The sequence below is a fragment of the Macaca mulatta genome, chromosome 13 (assembly GCF_049350105.2).
Source record: "Macaca mulatta isolate MMU2019108-1 chromosome 13, T2T-MMU8v2.0, whole genome shotgun sequence".
NCBI classification, from domain to species: domain Eukaryota; kingdom Metazoa; phylum Chordata; class Mammalia; order Primates; family Cercopithecidae; genus Macaca; species Macaca mulatta.
In genome coordinates this window covers 78,200,635-78,221,799 of record NC_133418.1, presented here as the reverse complement: position 1 = coordinate 78,221,799, position 21,165 = coordinate 78,200,635, and the positions used below count along the sequence as shown (strand labels likewise).

The 21,165-nt window shown below is 39.4% G+C and overlaps 2 protein-coding genes and 1 long non-coding RNA gene across 5 annotated transcripts in view; 2 read left to right on the top strand and 1 right to left on the bottom strand.

Moving 5' to 3' along the window:
• PIGF (phosphatidylinositol glycan anchor biosynthesis class F) overlaps nucleotides 1-2,304 on the bottom strand; it is a 35,730-nt gene extending 33,426 nt beyond the window's left edge. For all 3 annotated transcript variants that reach the window (XM_077959630.1, XM_015112288.3, XM_077959631.1), the window contains exons 1-2: nucleotides 2,210-2,304; nucleotides 165-413 (exon numbers count right to left, since the gene is read on the bottom strand). In XM_077959630.1, coding sequence (XP_077815756.1) covers nucleotides 165-392 — 228 coding nt within the window. In that variant the 5' untranslated portion in view covers nucleotides 393-413; nucleotides 2,210-2,304. The remainder of the gene's footprint in view (nucleotides 1-164; nucleotides 414-2,209) is intronic.
• LOC114671718 (uncharacterized) lies at nucleotides 462-2,295 on the top strand. The gene has a single exon (XR_013402792.1). It is a non-coding gene; the product is annotated as an uncharacterized LOC114671718 (long non-coding RNA).
• A 171-nt stretch (nucleotides 2,305-2,475) lies between the features above and the next one.
• On the top strand, nucleotides 2,476-10,171 carry CRIPT (CXXC repeat containing interactor of PDZ3 domain). Its single transcript, XM_015112290.3, has 5 exons — nucleotides 2,476-2,569; nucleotides 4,037-4,102; nucleotides 4,896-4,950; nucleotides 8,901-9,004; nucleotides 9,292-10,171. The coding sequence occupies exons 1-5, from the start codon at nucleotides 2,554-2,556 to the stop codon at nucleotides 9,354-9,356; spliced, it is 306 nt and encodes a 101-aa protein (XP_014967776.1). The 5' UTR covers nucleotides 2,476-2,553; the 3' UTR covers nucleotides 9,357-10,171.
• The last annotated feature ends 10,994 nt before the right edge of the window (nucleotides 10,172-21,165 follow it).

The window sequence follows — 21,165 nt, the reverse complement described above, 5'->3', positions numbered from 1 at the left end:
GGGCAGCCTTCCAGCAAGTAACAGGCTACCAATTTGGTGGGAAAAAATCAGGTTCCCTTTACTCACTGTAAATAACCTAATGAAGACTTGACGAATACTTTATTCTTCCATTAAAAGAAGCACTAGGTCCATCCAAAAACCAGTTATTGAGACATAAGCCTTACCTTGTGTGATAATGAACTTCTTTTAGAGGATGTATTTGGTTTCACCGCTAAATATAGTACTAGATTGACAGCAGTTACAAAACCAGAACAGATGCACAACCATGTCAAGTGTGTTTCCAATATTGAGAAGTTCTCCAAAAAGAGTGATGGAATGAAGACACTTAGGATAATCGAAAATATGCATAAAAGATGGGTATACAGTAGTCTTTTGATATCGGTGTCTTTCATGGTGTTTTCTCGGGTGGCTAGCTAACGAAAAACAAGAAAGGAAGAGCATACGCAATAATGACTTTTTCCATTGTCTTAAATGTTTCAACCCTTAAAAATAAGTCATAAAGTCAATTTGCTATGAGCAATGTATTTGTTTCAAAACACAGAAGATGCAGATGTGTAGATGCACATATAGACTTTTTATTCTACCTTTGATTTTCTTAATATGGTACAAACATCTCTCAGAGTCTTAAAAAAACAAATTTACTAATTTCTTAAATATTGTGACTGGTTTCTGCAAAAGGGTCATGTCCTAGGACCAATAAAACAATTCATTTAAACTTTTTTGGCCAATATCACAGAGATGAAATCAACTGTGTGGATTAAATTATCTACTGCCTGTTGGAATTATAACCAAAGTTTATTTATGAGGTTTCCAGAATGCATAAGTTATAATTCCAACAACCCCAAATATATACTTAGGCTAAATTGCTGGGGTTTTTTTACTCTTGTCTAACATTACAGTAGTTCACATCTTCTAGCAAATGCCAAATGACACCAAGTGCACACTCGAATACTCAAATGGTGGCCAGTGGAATCAAGAGTTCAAAGAGCACCACACTAAACTAAGGGATCTCGATGCTTCAGAAACACCAAGATGACAACGTCTGTTACAGGTGTTAAATTCCAACCAAAAGTAGAGCACGAATGGAAGGAGGGAAAACAAATTACTCATCTCTACAATACACGTATTTAAATTACCTGAGAGTTAATTGTACTGTTAAACAAGGACTTTATTAATTTAAAGTAACAGTCAATATGTTACACTATGGAGAATATTCCAGAAAATAGAAATATCTCAGAAAAAAAATACTATACATACACACACACACACACACACATACACGTGGGCGCGCGCGCGGGAGGGGCGCCCGCTAGTGCGAAAAGCAGAAGGGCGAACCTGGGCCTTATCCTAATAGCTCTCATTTAATTCACCCAGTGCTTTTCAAAGGCAGATATTTTACTGATAAGGAAACAAGGCAAACAGGTGAGGTGGTCCAAGGTCCCACGCGCTACAGCTCTCTCTCTAAGGAAATACACTAGGCATGAAGAAGCAAACGGATGGCAAGAAGGGACAAAGGTAAACTTTCCCATAGATTCTCTTAAGCTGATTGAGGGAGGGCAAGGGGATCAGGAATCCATTCTCTCAACAGATAGCCCTTCAGCCATTTTTCTGAGCCACCCTCGGAATCGCAGCTGCCATCAGATGTGGATGTAATACAGTGAGCAGTTACCAAACTCAACCGTTTGCTGAGTGAATGAAGGAACCAAAGTAGGCAAAGTGGGAAACCAACTCTCCTGGGAAACCAGCACCGTGTTAGGCCCTGGCGTGCCCCCAGGGCGCCTGCAGGGGTGCCACGGGCATGACGCGGCCCACCTCCCCAGGCACCGCAGCGGAGAGAAGGCTCTTCAGAGCGGCCCCCAGAGGAGCCTTCACGGGCATCGCCGCACCTCCACCGGCAGCTCCACCCCAACCCTGGTCGCTGGGAATTCTGCCCGACCCTAGGCCGGCGCGAGCGTGGGCAGCGAGGAACCAGCTGAGAAGCAGGATCAAAGAGCTCGGGAGTTGGAGACAAAGAAAAACTGGGGGACAGAGGCAAAAACTCGGATCCGAAAGGGGGTCTGTCCATCAGGGCACGCCGGAAGAGTGGCGCTCGAGCTGACGGCGAGAGCGGGCGGGCCGGGGCGCCGAGGCTCAGGGCTGCTTCGGCAATTCGCGGGGGTGGCTTGCACCCCGGGAGGCGAGAGCGCCTGGGAAGTCCAGCGGGGCTTACCTAACTTTCCCGCCCGCGGAAGGGAAGCGGGGAACTACTGCCTCCCACCATCAGGTACGACAGGAGGCCCAGGCCCACGCGCAGACGCAGGGTTGTGGGGCGGACACCCACGGCCGAACAGCCAGTCGCAGAAAGGGAGGGGCGGGCAAATGGGGCAGCCCCACCTAGCCGCTCGCGTTCATTCCTCCCGCGGCTTTCCAGGTTTGGGGTAGGCGGGAGCGGTGGGCTTAGAAGCCGGAAGTGGATTGACGTAGCCCGGAAGGGGAATACTTCCCAGTTACAGTGTTGATGTTTTCAGGCTCCTGCTGCTCCTGTTGCGGCTAGGGGAACTGTCGTGGGGAAGGATGGTGTGCGAAAAATGTGAGTTAAGGGGCTGCTTCTGCGGGAGGAGGAGGCTGGGATAATCTAACTGAGCCCTCCCGGGAACTTTGCCTTCTCTTTGTTTTTTTCGCCCACAGGTCTCTGATTCTAGCCGCTGTCTTTCTACCCTACCCTTTGACCATTTTTGCACCTCCCCAACGACCATACAGTCCTATGTATTTTGTACTCAGAATGGTCTCAGTTCTGCACCTCCCTCTCTATTTCCATTGCCTTCCCCCAGCCCCAGATCTCATCGGCTCCCCTCCCATATAAAAATGTTCAGTTAAACCCCAGCGACACCTTTCCCTCTTGGCAATTCCTGTCCTTTCCTTTTTATTCGTGTAACAAGTATTGTACTCCTGCCAAATGTTAAACACTGGAACCAAAGACTTAGGACTTTGCCTTATTCATTCTCATTAGTCATTATGCCAGGATATGGCGTAGAGTAAACCCAGAGATGTTTGAATTGAACATCAACGTAAGTGCAAATTATTATTTCCCTAATTTAAATCCTTTAATAAACTCTCAGTGTGCAGAGAATAATTTGGGGATTCTATATTTGGAACCTGACGTTCAGTACCCTCCACACTAAGGCGCCAACTTATTTTTCCAGCTTCATTTTCACTGACCCTCATCCTCTTCACACTTTGACCAAACAAAATACTCTTTGTGCCCATGTGTACTCTAAGCTTTCTATGCCTTTCCTCAGAATGTGTCCTTTATCTAGTTTGCGTTCATCCTCTTTACTCCTTTTTGTTCACAGTCCTGTTGCCACATATTCAAATCCTCTCTCTTGCCTTCTCTCCAAACTTTGTTTTCTTGGATTTCCTTAGCCAGGGTTATTTTTTCCTGCCTGGAATTTCTCCCAGTACTTTAGTTCTCAATTATTATATCTTTTATTTTTTAGCTTACATTTTGTTTGAATGGTTCTTTTTGGGGGGACGGTCTCTGATCCCTCTGAGAATCTGATGAAAACTGTAGCCTCTTGCCAGGAAAAAAAACTGAAAATATAAAAGGTTTGTGTACAACTCCACCTTGTTCACATATCTCTTAAGATCCACCTGGGGAACCCAGGTTACAGATTGCTGTTAAAGAAATTAGTATACTATAATCTCATTAAAATTTTGTCTGATTCATCACTTTTTCTCAGCACTTTGTATAGTTTATACATCATAGATGCTTAGTAAATATTTATGGAACAAATAGACTTATTGGATTTTTTAAAAGTATAAACAAACAGTGAAAGCTTATTATAAGCCATCTTATTATCCTGCGAATTTTACCGACGGTCAGTCATTCATTGCCCACAGTTAATATGAGTCTCAGTTGACTGGCTGCTTTCTCAGCATTAACAGGCTCCTATGGTAATAGCATTGATAGTCGATACCATTGTGAGCCTTAGGCACAATGTAATGCACTTATGAAATAGTAAATTTTAATTTTCCTTTTACTATCTTGTTCTAACAGGTGAAAAGAAACTTGGTACTGTTATCACTCCAGATACATGGAAAGATGGTGCTAGGAATACCACAGGTATTTCTTCTTTTAGAAAATAGGAATTTAACCAAATACTTACTGTGAATTATATTTTAGCTTTTACATTATTTGTACAATGAAATGTTGTATGTTCAAAGTATTTTATCTATTAAATGTTAAAGAATACTGGGTCCCCAAGTGATTTAATATCTTTTATTTAGTTCTCAGTTACTTGTATGGGTTCCCAATATCAGGAGATAGCAAAATTATTAAATGATTGTCAAGTGGTGACAATATCACAGTATTTGATTATCACAGTATTTGATTTGATTCAGCTTATTTAGAGTCTGTTTTTAATTTCCCCACTCTTCTGAGGAGAAATTTTTTTAAATCTTCTGATTTTTATATTCTTGAATAAATAAATGCTTTAACCCATTTTACCTTCATTATCATTAAATCTTTATAATGAAGTATTTACCTTCATTATTATTAAATACATATAGTAAAGTATGTTTTCAAAGCGTAGACAAATAAACATTTTCATTATATTGAAGGTCTATGACACTGAAGTAGTGGCTTCTAGATTTTACACTATATAGAGTAAATATAGACCCATTCCTAAAGTACTCCCTTGAGTCTGAGAAATAAAATGATTGTATTTTATACAAATTTTTACTGTTTCCCTAATAAATGTTTTCTTTTTAAGCAGTGTCTTAATAGCCTACTAAATGAGGATTTAAAAATTAGATACAGACTACTATTTTGGTAGAAAGTCAAAGAATGAACTTCTTAATGTTTTATGTTAAATGTATAGAAATAACCCACTAAAATATCTTTTATTCTGATACAGAAAGTGGTGGGAGAAAGCTGAATGAAAATAAAGCTTTGACTTCAAAAAAAGCAAGGTGGGTAAGAGCATCCATAGACAGATCATATAAATTTCCTTTCTTTTAGTATTAAGTCTGCTGGAGTGAATTTGATGTGCATCATTCCATTTGCAATAAAACATAAAGGTAGGTGGTTCATAGCACTCAGAACCAAGCTATCTGTTACAATCCTGCTGGTTTTACCTTATTCCTCCTTGGCTGTATCAATATATGAAGATATTAGTGTTATTCTCTTACAGTTTCACCAGAAAACATGACTTGTATTTTATCTCCTTCTTAATTATCCTATGAATCAGAGACAGCAGGGAAATGTGGAAAGATGGTAAGCTTTGGAGTCAAACCTGAATTTGAGTCTAGACCCACTGTCTAGCCTTATGACCTTAAGCAAGTTAAGCAAGTTTCTTGACCTTTCTAAACTTTACTTTTTCCTGAGAATTGGGGTAAAAATGTCTCCCATCTTAAAAACAAGTTTTTGATACCATACTTTATTAGATCCAGTCTTAAAAATTCTGCTGGGTATGGTGACTCACACTTGTAATCTCAGCACTTTGGGAAGCCAAGGCAGAAAGATTACCTGAGCCCAGGGGTTTGAGACCAGCCTGGGCAACATGGTGAAACCCTGTCCTTACAAAAAATGGAAAAATCAGGTGGGTGTGGCAGCACGTGCCTGTAGTCCCAGCTACTCAGGAGGCTGACATGGGAGGATCACTTGAGCCCAGGGAGGTCGAGGCTGCACTGAGCCAGGATCGCACTACTGATCTCCAGCCTGGATGACAGAGCAAGACTCTTTCAGAAAAAAATTCCGTGAACCCTTTCATCTGCCATCCGATTTCTTTGCTCCCCTTCACATCAGAGGTTTTCCAAAGTCTTATCTAGACACTTTCTCAGTGTCCTTAAGTTCCTTTCCCTCTTTTAGCCCCTCCAGTCGTATGTTATCCCCACAAAAGCCCTGAAACTGTTCTTGTTGAGATCACAAGCGACCTTTAAAACTGATTCTGTTCTTATTTAGCCTCTTCATAATTCTCTCGCGTTTTTCTCTTGGCTCCTGGGACACCACACTCTCCTGGTTTTCCTCCCAACTCACTGGCTATTCCTTCTCAATTGAGTACTTCAGGACTCAGTCCTAGGCTTTAAAAATTATTATAAATGCATAAACTCTCCTAAAGTGACTTTAATCTACTGGCTTTAAATTCAAGCTATATGTTTATACACACACATACACACACACACACAATATTATTATATATATATAATAGCTCCCAAATTTATACCTCTGGCCTGAGTTCTCTGAGCTCCAAACATGTATCTAGCAGCTTATCTGACATACCTCATTTATTGTCTTAACAGGCCACTTCTTTTTCCTTCCATCTTCTCATCATAGTAGCACCACTGTCTAATCCAGTTGTTCAAGCCTAAAAGCTACAATTCTTCACTGAGTCCTCCCTTTCCCCTGCTTCCCCTATCCATCAACAAGTTCTTTGGATCTACCTCCAAAATGTAAAATATAACCTGAAACCACCTGCTTCTGTCCATCTTGCTGCTATTATCCTGTTCCAAACCACTATTATTTCTTACTTGGAACTGTAATAACTATTGAACTATCTTCCTGCTTCTCTAGTTTCCCTCAGTTGTCTCATAGTAACAAGAGCGATCCTTTACAAAGTTCCTTTGCTTAAAACCCGCCACTGGTTTTCTTTTTCACATAGCATAAAATCTAAGCCCCCTACCATATTCTTACAAGGTCCTCCTTGACAGGACCCCTCGCACCTCTCTGGCTTTGTATTGTACTACACTGCTCCTCACTCATACGCCATCCTCATTAGTTCCGCCAAGCCCACTCCCATCCAAAGAGATTTCTACTTGCTGCTGTCCCCTAGGAGTCTTCTGTTAGAGCTTATGTGTCTGGCTCCTTCTTGTTGTTTGGGTCTCAGCTGATGGGTCACTTCCTCAGAGAAGGTTCCCTAATCAGAATGTAAACTAATCTCTTCTTTCCTCATCTCTGCCTTAGTATCCTGTTAGAATTTTCTCTATAATGCTACTATTTGACAAGCTTGCTTGTTTTATTAGATTCTCTGTTTCCTTACTTACTGTTTACCTCTTCTCACTAGAATATCATCTGATGAGGGCAAGGGCTTTGCCTATCATGTTCATCTTTGGTATTTAGAACAGTACTTGGTACTTGATAAGCACTCAGTATATATTTGCTGAATGAATAAATACCTGTTTTATGATGTCATCCTGAGGATTAGAAATAGCAATAATAAAGCCTTAACGACATACAGTGCGTGGCACATAATGGGATCTTTAATGCAGAGTCACACTGTATGTTGTTGACTGACTTATTGATGTCTTTGAGGACCATTCAGATTTTATTGACTGAGCTATTATTTGTACAGATTTTATAGTTTTATATACTTCCAGTTCCTTTATGCTCTCAAACTTACTCTGATGTCATTAAAAAGCAGCTGTTACTCTTGGGTACTGTCTCACTTTGGAAAATGTACTACAGTATTGCTTTGAATCTATGGTACTGTTATTTATAAGATGCATTGTTACTTTAAGAAAAAACTCTGCCAGTTTTAAGATTTCCAAGGTTAAAATGTGTGTTTTTAAATAATAAAATATGGTTTTAAGAAAAAATAGCCTCTAGAAATACGTGTCCAAGCAAATTGAACTTATTGAAAGGAAGAAGAGTACCTGTCTTCGTTTGTGGGGAATAAAGTGATATTCTCAGCTGGGCGCGATGGCTCACACCCTGTAATCCCAGCACTTTGGGAGGCCAACGCAGGCGGATCACCTGAGGTCGGGAGTTTGAGACCAGCCTGACCAACATGGAGAAACCCCGTCTCTACTAAAAATACAAAATTAGCTGGGCGTGTTGGTGCATGCCTGTAATCCCAGCTACTTGGGAGGCCGAGACAGGAGAATCGCTTGCACCTGGGAGGCAGAGGTTGCGGTGAGCCAAGATCACGCCATTGCCCTGTAGCCTGGGCGATAGAGTGAGATTCCATCTCCAAAAAAAAAAAAAAAAAAAAAAAAAGTGATATTCTCTATGGTTTGGAAAAATCTTTGTAAATGGGCTGTTATGCTATACCCAAGAGGAGACACTAGGTCTAGGACAGTGTTTCGTATCTGGTATATGAGGATCATTACAAAAACTCATTTTGTAGTTAGGGAAGCACAGTTAAAGCAGAGTATTATTGCCATTTTAGGGGGAAGTATTTCTTTTTTTCACTCCAGTTACTGTAAGATGGCATTTTTATATAGTAGAAGCCCTTTTATCTAAAAGGATTGAGTCAGTTAATTAAAAATGTCAGCTAATGTAAGCAGTCATTAAAAGATACACATACCTTATTTTAACTTAAAGCACATAACTGTAGATGTATTAATCATATGGTATTGAAACAAAGCCTTTTGAGCATAAATCAACTGATAAGTGCTCTACATGATTGTCGTCACAAAAATCACAATCAGAATATGTTCAGTATCTTTAAAGTGGAGCAAAAATTGATGCTTGAGGTATGGAGTCCTTTCCTAGTGATTTTCCCCCAGTTGTCAACAGTTGTCTTACCCATACCTAATTCAATAGCAATTCCGATTATTCCTGGTCGTCCTAAAGTAGTCACTTAGGTTTTATGGAATCAGTCACTCTTTTTGCACCGACATTTCATCAGTTTCCATAATATTTTTGTCACACAAATAGAATGACAGATACAATTGATACGAACACGTCAAGAATAAATTCTGTACAACTGACTATAAGTATATATCTCACATGGACGGAGCAGAGCAGAGATGTACAGGCATATCAGACAGTAGCCATCTGGAATAGGCTAAACCCATCAATTGTAGAGGTTGATGGAGGGATGAAGAGCATGGATTAATCCTGTGTGTTGCGTAAGTGGGGTTATTTAAGAGTGTGTTTCTAGTGTAATATACAATTTTCTCTCATTAAAAAAAATTTCTAGATTTGATCCATATGGAAAGAATAAGTTCTCCACTTGCAGAATTTGTAAAAGTTCTGTGCACCAACCAGGTTCTCATTACTGCCAGGGCTGTGCCTACAAAAAAGGTAAGTTTCTTTTAATACCTTTTTTCTATTCATAAAACCTACTTCATTTGCTGCTAATTTGGTTAACAGAAACGATGTAGCCTGTCATAAATTCTGTTAACCAAACACTCTTTATCCTAAGGCAAAATGGGACGTAAAACCTGTTTATAATTAAAAGTATATATATATATATATATTTTTTTTTTTCTCTTCTGATGCTGTTAAATTATATTTTAAGCTTCAGGATTGACTTAAACCAAACAGTTGGTATTATGATTTGATTGATCACGTATCTTCTTTTGTTTCAGGCATCTGTGCGATGTGTGGAAAAAAGGTTTTGGATACCAAAAACTACAAGCAAACATCTGTCTAGATGTATTGATGGAATTTCTGACTTTCTAAATGATTTTACTTTCTGCCTTGAATTTTCAAGGCATAGATGTCAACTTACAGAATAACGTGTTTTAAGACAATTACGTTTAAACCAGAGAATTTGATTGTTATTCATTTTGCTCTCATGCTCTAAACAGCAACAGTGTAACTAGTCTTTTGCCGTAAATGGTTTTTTCCTTATGAGCATTTTATTGAACTAAGTGGCAAATTCCATGAAAAATTTCTCAGTTCTGTATGCACTTTAAACATTATTCATGTAATTCTCCCCCACACACACTTTATTTATAGATACTGCAAAAGTGAGAAGGAGGTAATAGATATTTTGCTCTGAATTTGGCATCCAGAGTTAACAGTTCTCCCCTAACTCCCTTACTCGTGTCATAGTTATTAGGATCAGCAGCCTCTTAACTAATTGCAGTTTCATAGGATGTATAAATGTTTCAAGCCATTATTGCTGAATGGTTCTTTAGTTATTAACCTAGACCCAAATCAAAGACCAGTTTTTATTTGTTCTTGCCGCCAAAGTGCCAGTTCCTTTAATATGTGACCAGGAACACAAGGAATATCCATATATCCAAATAAACACACTGAATTTTAGAAAAACTTATTACTTTGAATTCAAATTGTCATGAAAACCAGAACAGTGTTTGTCCATGTTGCATGTAATGAACATAAATCCCTGCTCTTTGAGAAAAGCTCTTTGAAGCAAAAACCAAACTTTTTGTTTTTTTACCTCCTGTCTCCCTCCCTAAAAGAAATAAATAAAGCAAACATCTTGACTCTCCCTTTTTAAAATTTGTTTGTTTGTTTGTTTGTTTGATACAGGATCTCACTCTGTTGACCAGGCTGGAGTGCAGAGGTATCATCAAGCTCTCTGCAGCCTCCATCTGCTGGGCTCAAGCAATCCTTCCACCTTACCCTCCTAAGTAGCTGGGGGCTACAGGTGTGTGCCAGTGAGCTCAGCTAGTTTTTATTTTTAGTAGAGACGAGGACTCGCTATGTTGCCCAAGCTGTTCTCAAACTCCTGATCTCAAGCAATCCTCTGGCCTCAGCCTTCCAAAGTGCTGGGTTACAGGTGTGAGTCACAGCACTTGGCCTCTCTCTCTCTCTCTTTTTTTTTTTTTTATACTACAGGTTTCAAATGAGTACTTTTCTTATGTTGCCTTCAGAGGTTCAGGACTTCTGCTTTTAAAATCTGCAGGCTACCATGGGAGACCAAAAAAGCATTCCCCATTTCCAACTGCAGTATGTATAAATACGTATCACTATAAAATGTGTAGAATAGATAGTGTGATAAGATTTATGAATGGCATTTTTATTGGTCATAAAATTTTGATGAAAAGCATTTAAAGTTTTAACTTTATAAGGCTTTTCAAAATGTGTTTTTTTGAGATACCTTGTTATTCATATCCACAAAGATTATAAGGATAATGCAAAATATAATAATTCATCTGAGAGCAGGAAGTATCCTCTCATGCTTAATCAGTTTGATTAATTGATTATAATTTTAATTTTAATTAAAATTATAACACAGGGAACTCATAACAGGACCTGGTCAGAGAGTGTCCCAGAGCCATTAAAGATTGGATTTGTTGACTTGGAGAAAAGTACGTTTCTCAGGGATCGACTGGAATCTGGACTTGCCTAACTCACATTTCATTTATTTTTTAAATAATTTCCGTTTTTATTTTAGATGTAGGGAGTACATGTGCAGGTTAGTTATATGGGTATATTTTGTGATGCTGAGGTTTGGCGTACCAATGATCCCGTCACCCAGGTAGTGAGCATAGTGTCCAACAGTTGGTTTTTCACCCCTTCCCTCCCCTCTTCCCTCCGGTAGTCCCCAGTGTCCTCATCTTTATGTCCATGTGTACACATTGCTTAGTTCCCACTGATAAATGAGAACATGTGGTCTTTGGTTTTCTATTCCTGTGTTTGTTCACTTATGATAATGACTTCCAGCTGCATCCGTGCAAAAGACATGATTTTCATTCTTTTTTATGGCTGCATAGTATTCTATGGTATACATGTACCAGACTTTCTCTATCCAGTCCACTATTGATGGGCATCTAGGTTGATTCTGTGTCTTTGCTGTTGTGAATAGTGCTGTAATGAAAATGTAAGTGGATGTCTTTTTGGTAGTACATTTTCATTTGGATGTATACCCAGTCATGGGATTGCTGGTTCGAATGGTAGTTCTGACTTCTTTGAGAAATCTCCAAACTGCTTTCACAGTGACTGAACTAATTTGCATTTCCATCAGTGTAGGCGCATTCTACATTGCACTGGCTTCTACAGTGTAGAAGCATTCCCCTTTTCCCACAGCCTCACCAGCATCTGTTATTTTTTTGACTTTTTGATAATAGCCATTCTGACTGGTGTGAGATGGTAAGTCATTGTGGTTTTGATTTACATTTATCTAATGAATAATGTTGAGCATTTTTTCATGTTTGTTAACTACTTGTATGTCGTCTTTTGAAAAGTGTCTGTTCATGTCTTTTGGCATTTTTTAATGGTTTTTTGTTTGTGTGTGTGTATTTTTGTTTTTGTTTTTGTTTTGAGATGGAGTTTCGCTGTTGTCACCCAGGCTAGAGTGCAATGGCACCATCTCATTTCACTGCAGCCTCCGCTTTCCAGGTTCAAGCGATTCTCCTGCCCCAGCCTCCTGAGTAGCTGGGATTACAGGTGCCTGCCACCATGTGCAGCTAATTTTTGTACTTTTAGTAGAGACAAGGTTTCACCATGTTGGCCAGACTGGTCTGGAATTCCTGACCTTAGGTGATCCACCCATCTCAGCCTCCCAAAGTGCTAGGATTACAGGAGTGAGCCACCACACCTGGCCACAAGTTACTTCGTTTTTGTTTTCTGAATTGTTTTAGTTCCTTACAGATTGTGAACATTAGACCTTTTTCAGATGCATAGTTTGTGAATATTTTCTCGCATTCTGTAGGTTGTCTGTTTACTGTATTGATAGTTCCTTTTGTGGTGCAGAAGCTCTTTAGTTTAATTAGGTTCCACTTGTCAATTTTTGTTTTTGTTGCAATTGCTTTTGAGGACTTAGCCATAGGTCTTTTCCATAGCTGATGTCCAGATGTTATTTCGTAGGTTTTCTTCTAGGACTCTTACAGCTTGAAGTCTTACATTTAAATCTTTTATTTTTATTTTATTTTTTTAGACAGAGTCTCCCTCTGTTGCCCAGGCTGGAGTACAGTAGTGCAATCGTGGCTCACCACAACCTCCATCTCCTGGGCTCAAGCGATTCTCATGTCTCAGCCTCCTGACCTAGCTGGGATTACAGGCGCATGCCACTATGCCTGGCTAATTTTTCTATTTTGGGGACGGGATTTCACCATGTTGGCCAGGCTGGTCTTGAGCTCCTAACCTCAAGTGATCCACCCACCTCAGTCTCCCAAAGTGCTGGGATTACAGGCATGAGCCACTGCACCCGGCCCCTTACATTTAAATCTTTAATCTATCTTGAGGTAATTTTTGTATATGGTGAAAGAGGTCCAGTTTGATTCTTCTGCATATGGCTAGACAGCTATTCCAGCACCATTTGTTGAATTAGGGAATCCTTTCTCTGTTGCTTATTTTTGTTAACTTTGTCAAAGGTCAGATGGCTGTAGGTATGTGGTTTTATTTCTGTCTATTCCATTCCATTGGTCTATGGGTCTGTTTTTATACCTATACCATGCTGTTTTGGTTACTGTAGCCTCCTTATAGTATAGTTTAACTCAGGTAATGCGATGCCTCAGCTTTGTTTTATTTGCTTAGGATTGATTTTTTGGTTCCATATGAATTTTAGAATGGATTTTTTTTTTTTTTTTTTTTTTGAGACGGAGTATTGCTCTGTCTCCCAGGCTGACTGCAGTGGTGCAATCTCAGATCACTGCAACTTCCCTCCCAAGTTCAAGCAATTCTCCTGCCTCAGCCTCCTGAGTAGCTGGGTTACAGGTGCCCACCAACTATGCCCGGCTAATTTATGTAATTTTAGTAGAGATAGGGTTTCATCATCTTAGGCTGGTCTTGAACTCCTGACCTTGTGATCCACCCACCTCGGCCTCCCAAAGTGCTGGGATTACAGGCATGAGCTACTGGGCCTGGCCAGATTTTTCTAATTCTGTGAAAAATGATGTTTGTAGTTTGATAGGAATAGCATTGAATCTGTAGATTGCTTTGGGCATTATGGTCATTTTAATATTATCGATTCTTCTAGCTCATGAGCTTGGAATGTTTTTCCATTTGTTTGTGTCATCTCTGATTTCTTTCAGTGTGTTTTGTAGTTCTTGTCCAGCTCACATTTTATCTTCATACTTTGAGTAGCCTCCTTCCATGAATGGATCATCCAGTGGCCACACTTAGGTTCTCCTATGGAGATTTTTGTTGTGTTGTACCTCAGAACCATCTCCATATTCTCTAAATAATAATAATGATGGTCATAAATTGAGTAGAAGTATTTACTAGATGAGGAGGAAAACCCTAAAACAAAACATGAACATAAAATATTTTTAAAAGGAAGGCATACAAACAGACACTATAACAAAATAAGATGACAGAATTAAGGCCTTATGCCACAGCCAAAGTTGAAAAATACAAAGCAGAAAAAAAAAGGTTAAAAACATGAAAGAATTAAAGCCAAACAACTTTTATCAAAATAAATATAAAAGTGATGAAACAACTTAATTGTTAATCAGATTGTAATATAAAAGATGCTAGAAACAAATGCCAATAGAACACTTAAATACATTTTACATATTCATCCATTAGAATATATAGCTGTCAGAACGATAGAAGAACTACATGTGTGTGCAGAAGTTTATGTATCCATATGGAAAACACAGGAAGCTAATAGTACTGTTTTTCTCTGGAGTGGGTGTAAGGGTAGAGACTTAACCCTTTACATCCTTATGGCAGCCTTCAGATACCTTTTAACTCCCAGTTCCCTTACCTGGGGGTGTGCATCCTAGAATCCTTGACCCATTAGAAAATATACTGTAGACATCATACTGTTTACCCTTTAATAGTACGTATGTACTTCATAAGAACAAGCATGCTATCTTACCCAAGTACAGCTACCAAGTTTAGAAATTTAACTTTGACATAATACTTTACGTCCATATTTCAATTTCATATGCTGTTTTATTGGTAATTTTTTTTCAGCTCGACGATCCAGCCTAGGATCATACGTTGTATTGCCATAACTCTCTAATCTGGAGCAGTTCCCCAGCTTTTCTTTGTTTTTTGTAATAGTAATACGTTTGAAAAATACAGGACAGCTAAAGGATGGCGTGTCCTTCAATTTGGGTTTTTCTGATGTTTCCTCATGGTTAGATTTGGGTTGTGCAGTGTGGGTTGAAATACTGTAAGTGATATGTATTGCAGGTATACATCCAGATGCACAGAATGTCCATTTGCCCCTTATTCGTGATACTAATTTTGATCACTTGGGTAAGATGTTGTCCAGTTTCTCCACTGTATCATTATTGTTACTGTTTTTGCTTTTGCATTAGTGGGTAATTTGTGAGGAGAAACTCTGAGACCTGGTTGACAATTCTGTTCCTCATCAAATCTACCCCTCCTAGATTTAGCATCCTTTGACGATTCTTGTCTGAATAAATTTGTACTAGGATGTTTCCAAAATTGTGATTGTTCTAACTCCATTATTATTTCTGTATTAATTAGTTGTCATTCTACTGTAAGGAAGAGGTTTCCCTTTATCATCAACTTCGAGTAAGTACTTTTTTCTGAGCCGTTTGAATATTCCTTACAGATGTGATACCTCTTTACCCCAATTACTTAAGTTTGTATTTCCAAAGAACAAGGGTGTTTTCCTGCATAGCCGTAGCACAATTACCAAAATCAGAAAATTAACATTAATACATCACTACTGTCAAATCTTTTTCATATTTTGCTAATTGTTTCAGTAATGTGAAAGAAAATCTGTTCTGGGATCCAGTCTGGAGTAATATTACATTTAGTTGTCATGTCTGTAGTCTCCTTTATTCTGGAACAGTTCTTCAGCCGATCTTTCCAAATGCGAAGGTCATGGGCCAGTTGTACTTTTAAAAAAAAAAAAATTCAACTTTTATTTTAGACTTGGGGTATAGGTGCAAGTTTGTTTCTTGCCTTTCCCTATTCCTATTATATTGCGTGATGCTGAGGTTTGGGGTACCATTGATCCCGACACCCAGGTAGTGAGCATAGTACCCAATAGGTAGTTTTTCAACCCTTGCATCCTCCCTCCCTCCATCCTCTAGTAGTTCCCAGTGTCTATTGTTGCCATCCCATAGACTTTTTATAGAGTAACTCTTCATCTGGGTTTTTCAGATGTTTCTTGATGACTAGACTGAGCTTATACATTTTTGGCAGGGATACCACAGAAGTGGCATTGTTCTTTTCAGTGCACCGTATCATGGTGTCAGTTGTCTCATTACAAAGATGTTAATTTTGATCACTTGTTTTAGGTGATATCTGCTGTATTACTCTACTGTAAAGTTTGATTTTTTCCATTAAGCTAATAAGCATTTTGTGGGGAAATACTTTCAGATGATAACTATTTTGTTTCTCAGGAAACGTTTACACACTCATTTTAGCATCCAGTGATATTTCTTGGTGGAATTAATTGTTACTCTGGTGTTGCCAAGTGGGGATTCTTCCAATTTTATTATTATTACTATGTTTATTCTGTGGCGTTCTACTATAAGGAAAATCTTCTACTAAAGCCTTGGAATTAGCCATTTCTCCAAAGATCCTTAGTTTCTTTAAGTGGAGAAAGATTTTTAGAAACTCTGATCTGAGCCTCCTGGGTTGTCATTGCTTTTAGGCCCCTTGGACAGAAAGAGCTAGGAAACATATATTAGAAATCACAAGTTTTACTGGTGTCTCCAGTTCTGGTCCAAACCTACAGGGTTCTTCCTTGCCTTTCCCTATTCCTTCTTTTTATCTTCTTCCACAGTGAAAACCCTGGCAGTCAGCATTATCAGTGTATTTGTTCACTCACAAAACTGTGAATTTTTTAAGTGTTAGGTATGTATGCCTTTTGTAATTAAAAATAATTTTAAGTTTAAAAAAAAAAAAAACTGGGTAAGCCCACAGGAGTATTACACATGTGAATGTCATTCATTAATATGTTATTATAGCAAACAGCTTGGGAATTTCAGTGCATGTACTGCTTCCTAGATAAATTAGGCAAATGAGCAAATGGTGCCACTTCTTCAATTCAGCCAACATTTATTGGACTTCTACATTGTTCTCATCTCTAGCCAGACTGCTGTTATTGGTTCCACAGTTTTTGCTCATAAGCAAGAACTTGATACAGAACCCATCAAACTAAGGCCGGGTACAGTGGCTCACACCTGTAATCCCAGCACTTTGGGAGGCTGAGGTGGGTGGATCACCTGGGGTTAGGAGTTCAAGACCAGCCTGGTTAACATGGTGAAACCACGTCTGTACTAAAAATACAAAATTAGCTGGGCGTGGTGGAACACGCCTGTAATCCCACCTACTTGGGAGATTGAGGCAGGAGAATCACTTGAACCCAGGAGGTGGAGGTTGCAGTGAGCCCAGATAGCACCACTGCACTCCAGCCTGGGCAACAGAGTGAGACACTGTCTCAAAAAACAAAACAAAACAAAACAAAAAACATCAAATTAATGTGGAAGTGTAAAAATAAGATTGACAATAGGAAAAAGGAAAATATATTGAAAGAATAGTAACTAAAGGGAGAGAAGCAAAGTGCAGTGGCTTATGCCTATAATCCCAGCACTTTGGGAGGCTGAGGTGAGAGGATCACTTGAGCCCAAGATTTGAAGACCAGTCTGAGCAAGATGGTGAGACCCCATCTCTACAAAAAATTTAAAAATTAGCCGGGTACAGTGGCATGCGCCTATTGTCCCAGCTATTCTGAAGGTTGAAGTGGGAGAGCTCCCATGAGCCTAGGAATTCAAGGTGGCAGTAAGTTATGATCGTACCATTCCACTCCAGCCTAGGTGACAAAGGGAGACCCCTTTTCTTGAGGAAAAAAAAAAAAAAAAGAAAGGAGGAGGAGACCAATTCAAAAGCAATGATTTTAGCAAAAAAAAAAAAAAAAAAAAAAAGAAACTGGACTGAGGTACTGGGAGAATGGAAGTCAAGGGGACAGATTTGAAAGACCTAATAGTTAAAGATTTGGCAGGACTCAGTTACTAAATGTGGGAGGAATGAGAAGGCCTTGCATGAATCATTGGGTCTCATTTAGATTGGTGATAGTAGGTCTCTCCACCAGATGGCAATGATGCTCTTTCTTACTTTTTAATTTACCATGCTAAAAGATTTGCAATTACAGCACTTTAAAGATCAAATAGATAGACTTAAGTTTCTGACAACTGCCAGAGAAACTTGCTATACAACAAAAAGCCTGAAAAAAAAATAGATATATAAACACACATGTGCATATACATATGGAAATATATATATATAGTTTTAAAACATGAGTATGATTAAACTATCAAGAAGTAATGATTATCTTCAGAGGCTAGAAAAAAAGGGAAAGTACAAATTCAAAAAAAGTGCTAATGCTTGCCCTAGGAATATCCACCATTCTCTCAGGGTCTAAAGCCTATGCTTTAAAGGGCATCATATGCATGGAAGACAAAGCCAGGACTTGAGCAAGGTGAGGAGGTTAGATCAGAGATACGTGCGCAAAGCATGGAGCCCTGAAGAGCAGCAGTTTTAGTGTGTTTACTGGAATATCCCCTCACGTATGCCGAGAAAGACAGTGGGAATACTTTTGTATCTTGGCCTTAGCCCCAGGAAGAGTGGGAAAGAAAAAAGTTGGAAACCTCTCCAAAAACTTAAGCACAAAGATCCAATGATAGAAAATATGACAAATAGGCCCGGCGTGGTGATTCATGCCAGTAATCCTAGCACTTTGGGAAGCTCAAGCAGGAAGATTGTTTCAGCCCAGGAGCTCAAGACCAGCCTGGGCAACATGAGATCCTGTCTCTGCAAAAAAAAAAAAAAGAAAGAAAATTTTAATTAGCCAGATGTAGTGGTGTGCATCTATAGTCCCAGCTACTCAGGAGGCTAAGATGAGAGGACTGCTTGAGCTCAAGATGTTGAGGTTGCAGTGAGCCAGGGTCACACCACGGCACTCCAGCCTGGGCAACAGAGTAAGACCCTGCCTAAAAAAAAAAAGCCAAGCTCAGTGGCTCATGCCTATGGTGGCACACACCTGTAGTTCCAGCTACTCAGGCGGCTGAGGTGGGAGAATCACTTGTGCCCAGGAGGTGGAGGTTGCAGTGAGCCATGATCACACTACTGCACTTCAGCCTGGGCAACAGAGTGAGACTCTGTCTCAAAAAATATATATATATTGATGTAAGATAGCTCATAACAGTCTTTGTGATCTTTGCTGCATCTATATTTGAAAAAATAGAAGAAATGGATAGTTTCCTTAAAAAAATAATAATTGAAACACCAGAATGAAGTGGTTTTATAGGCAAGTTATACCAAAATTCTAATAACAGCTAATTCCAAGCTTGCACAACTTTTTCAAACAATGGAAAAACGAGAATACTCACAACTCATTTAAAAGGCTAGTTACCAAACCAAGCAAGTATTATAAAGAAAGGAAAATGATGGACCGGGCACAGTGGCTCGTGCCTGTAATCCCAGCATTTTGGGAGGCCAAAGCAGGTGGATCACCTGAGATCAGGAGTTCAAGACCACCTTGGCCAACATGGTGAAATCCCATCTCTACTAAAAATAAATAAATTAGCTGGGTGTGGTTGCACATGCCTGTAATCCCAGCTACTCGGGAGGCTGAGGCAGAATTGCTTGAACCTGGATAACAGAGGTTGCAGTGAGCTGAGGTTGCGCCACTTAACTCCAGCCTTGGCGAAAAAGCGAAATTCCATCTCAAAAAAACAAAATGACAGGTAATTATCACTCATGAGCAAAGACATTAGAAAAAAAATATGAAATAGAAATTGAGACATGAACAATAGAAGGAAAAGTTCTGACATATACCCAAAGTTCTAGAAGAACTTATTCTCTCTACCTTTATATATATTTAAAATTTTTCTTTTTTTTTCTTTTTTTTCCTTTTTTTTTTTTTTTGAGATGGAATCTCGCTCTGTCACCCAGGCTGGAGTGCAGTGGTGCGATAGCTCACTGCAATCTCCGCCTCCTGGGTTCAAGCGATTCTCCTGCCTCAGCCTCCTGAGTAGCTGGAATTACAGGCACCTGCCACCATGCCCAGCTAATCTTTGTATTTTTAGTAGAGATGGGGTTTCACCATATTGGCCAAGCTGGTCTTGAACTCCTGACCTTGTGATCCACCCGCCTCGGCCTCCCAAAGTACTGGGATTACAGGCGTGAGCCACCACTCCCGGCCTAAAATTTTTCATAACATACCTGCTCTACCACATGTCAAAGTGTATTTTAAAGCTGAAATATTGAGACAATATGCACCAACACAAAAACAGACCAGGAGTAGGAAACTACATAGATGTAAAAGTGATATATGAAACAAGTAGTATTGTAGATCACTGGGGAAATTCGTCAGTAAATTCAAACTGGATTCCTATCTCTTAACCATACATGCACACAAAAAAAATCAAAGCCACAAAAAAAAGACAAAACCGTTAGAGAACAACTATGAATGAGGTTCCATGTTTCAAAATTAATTTAACTTTTTTGTGGTTTCGACTTTGTTTTTGCTTCCACATCATTCACTTGAAGAACCAACTTCCTTCGGTAACATTCATTCAGCGTCATTTTGGATGAGATTAATATTTGCTAGACTCTTTCAAACACGAAGGATACAATAGTGAGCAAGACAAGCTGTCTGCCTGCACAGAGCTTGTGGTGACTATGCGAAGGTACATAGTAACCAAATAAACAAGATGCTTACAGAGTGTGAAAAGTGACAGAGAGTAACTGAGTGAGGAGTGTGGTCAGAGTAGGCCTCGCTAAAGCAGAGACATTAGAGCTGACACTTAAAAGATCAGACAGAGTTGGACATTTCAAGAGGGAAGGGTGTGCATAAGAACAGAGTGAGAAATGTCTTTGTGGGGAGATGTGAAGTGTGTGTTGTGTGCCTTGAAAACTTCCTTGGGTCTTGTAATACCCCCGACATTTTTCAGGCCCTTCCTTACTGCCTGCTGCCACCTCTGCGGAGGTAACTGGCATAGCCTACTTCATATTATTGTTTTTTACTGTCACCAAATCTATCAATCATATGGTTAATATTTTCTGCAATTTTTATATATAAATTAGCATGAAAGTTTTAACATGAAAGCGTAGGAGCAAGCACAAACCTATCTGTGCCAAAAGAGGGCAAAACAGAACAAAAGTTCCTAAGAGAAGATAAGCTACACAAAGTCATAGTTTTGGCTTCAGCATTTTGGAAAGTATACAAGAATACCTTTCTAGAAAGTCAGCAGGCAAAGTAACGAATGAGTATTGGGGAACATAGCACTTGCTATAGTCTAGACATGCGGCTAGCCGGTACTGTAGGCCATGTACTGACCATTCACTGGTCATGTACCTTGGACCATGTACAGCAGCAGGAATTTGGCTTCTAAACTCAATCTTAACTACCCCCAGCTCTGAGGAATGGGTCAGAGAAAACATGTCTATAGGATGAAATGAGTATCTTCAGCTGATTCAAGCTGTAAGGTGTGGAGGAGAACACATGAATTTTACCAGTACATGATCTAGGCAAGGCAAATACAGATAATCTTGGTCAGGTTCAGATTTAAAAATGAAAAAGGATAATGACAGCAAGCATGTTGGTGATGATAGCC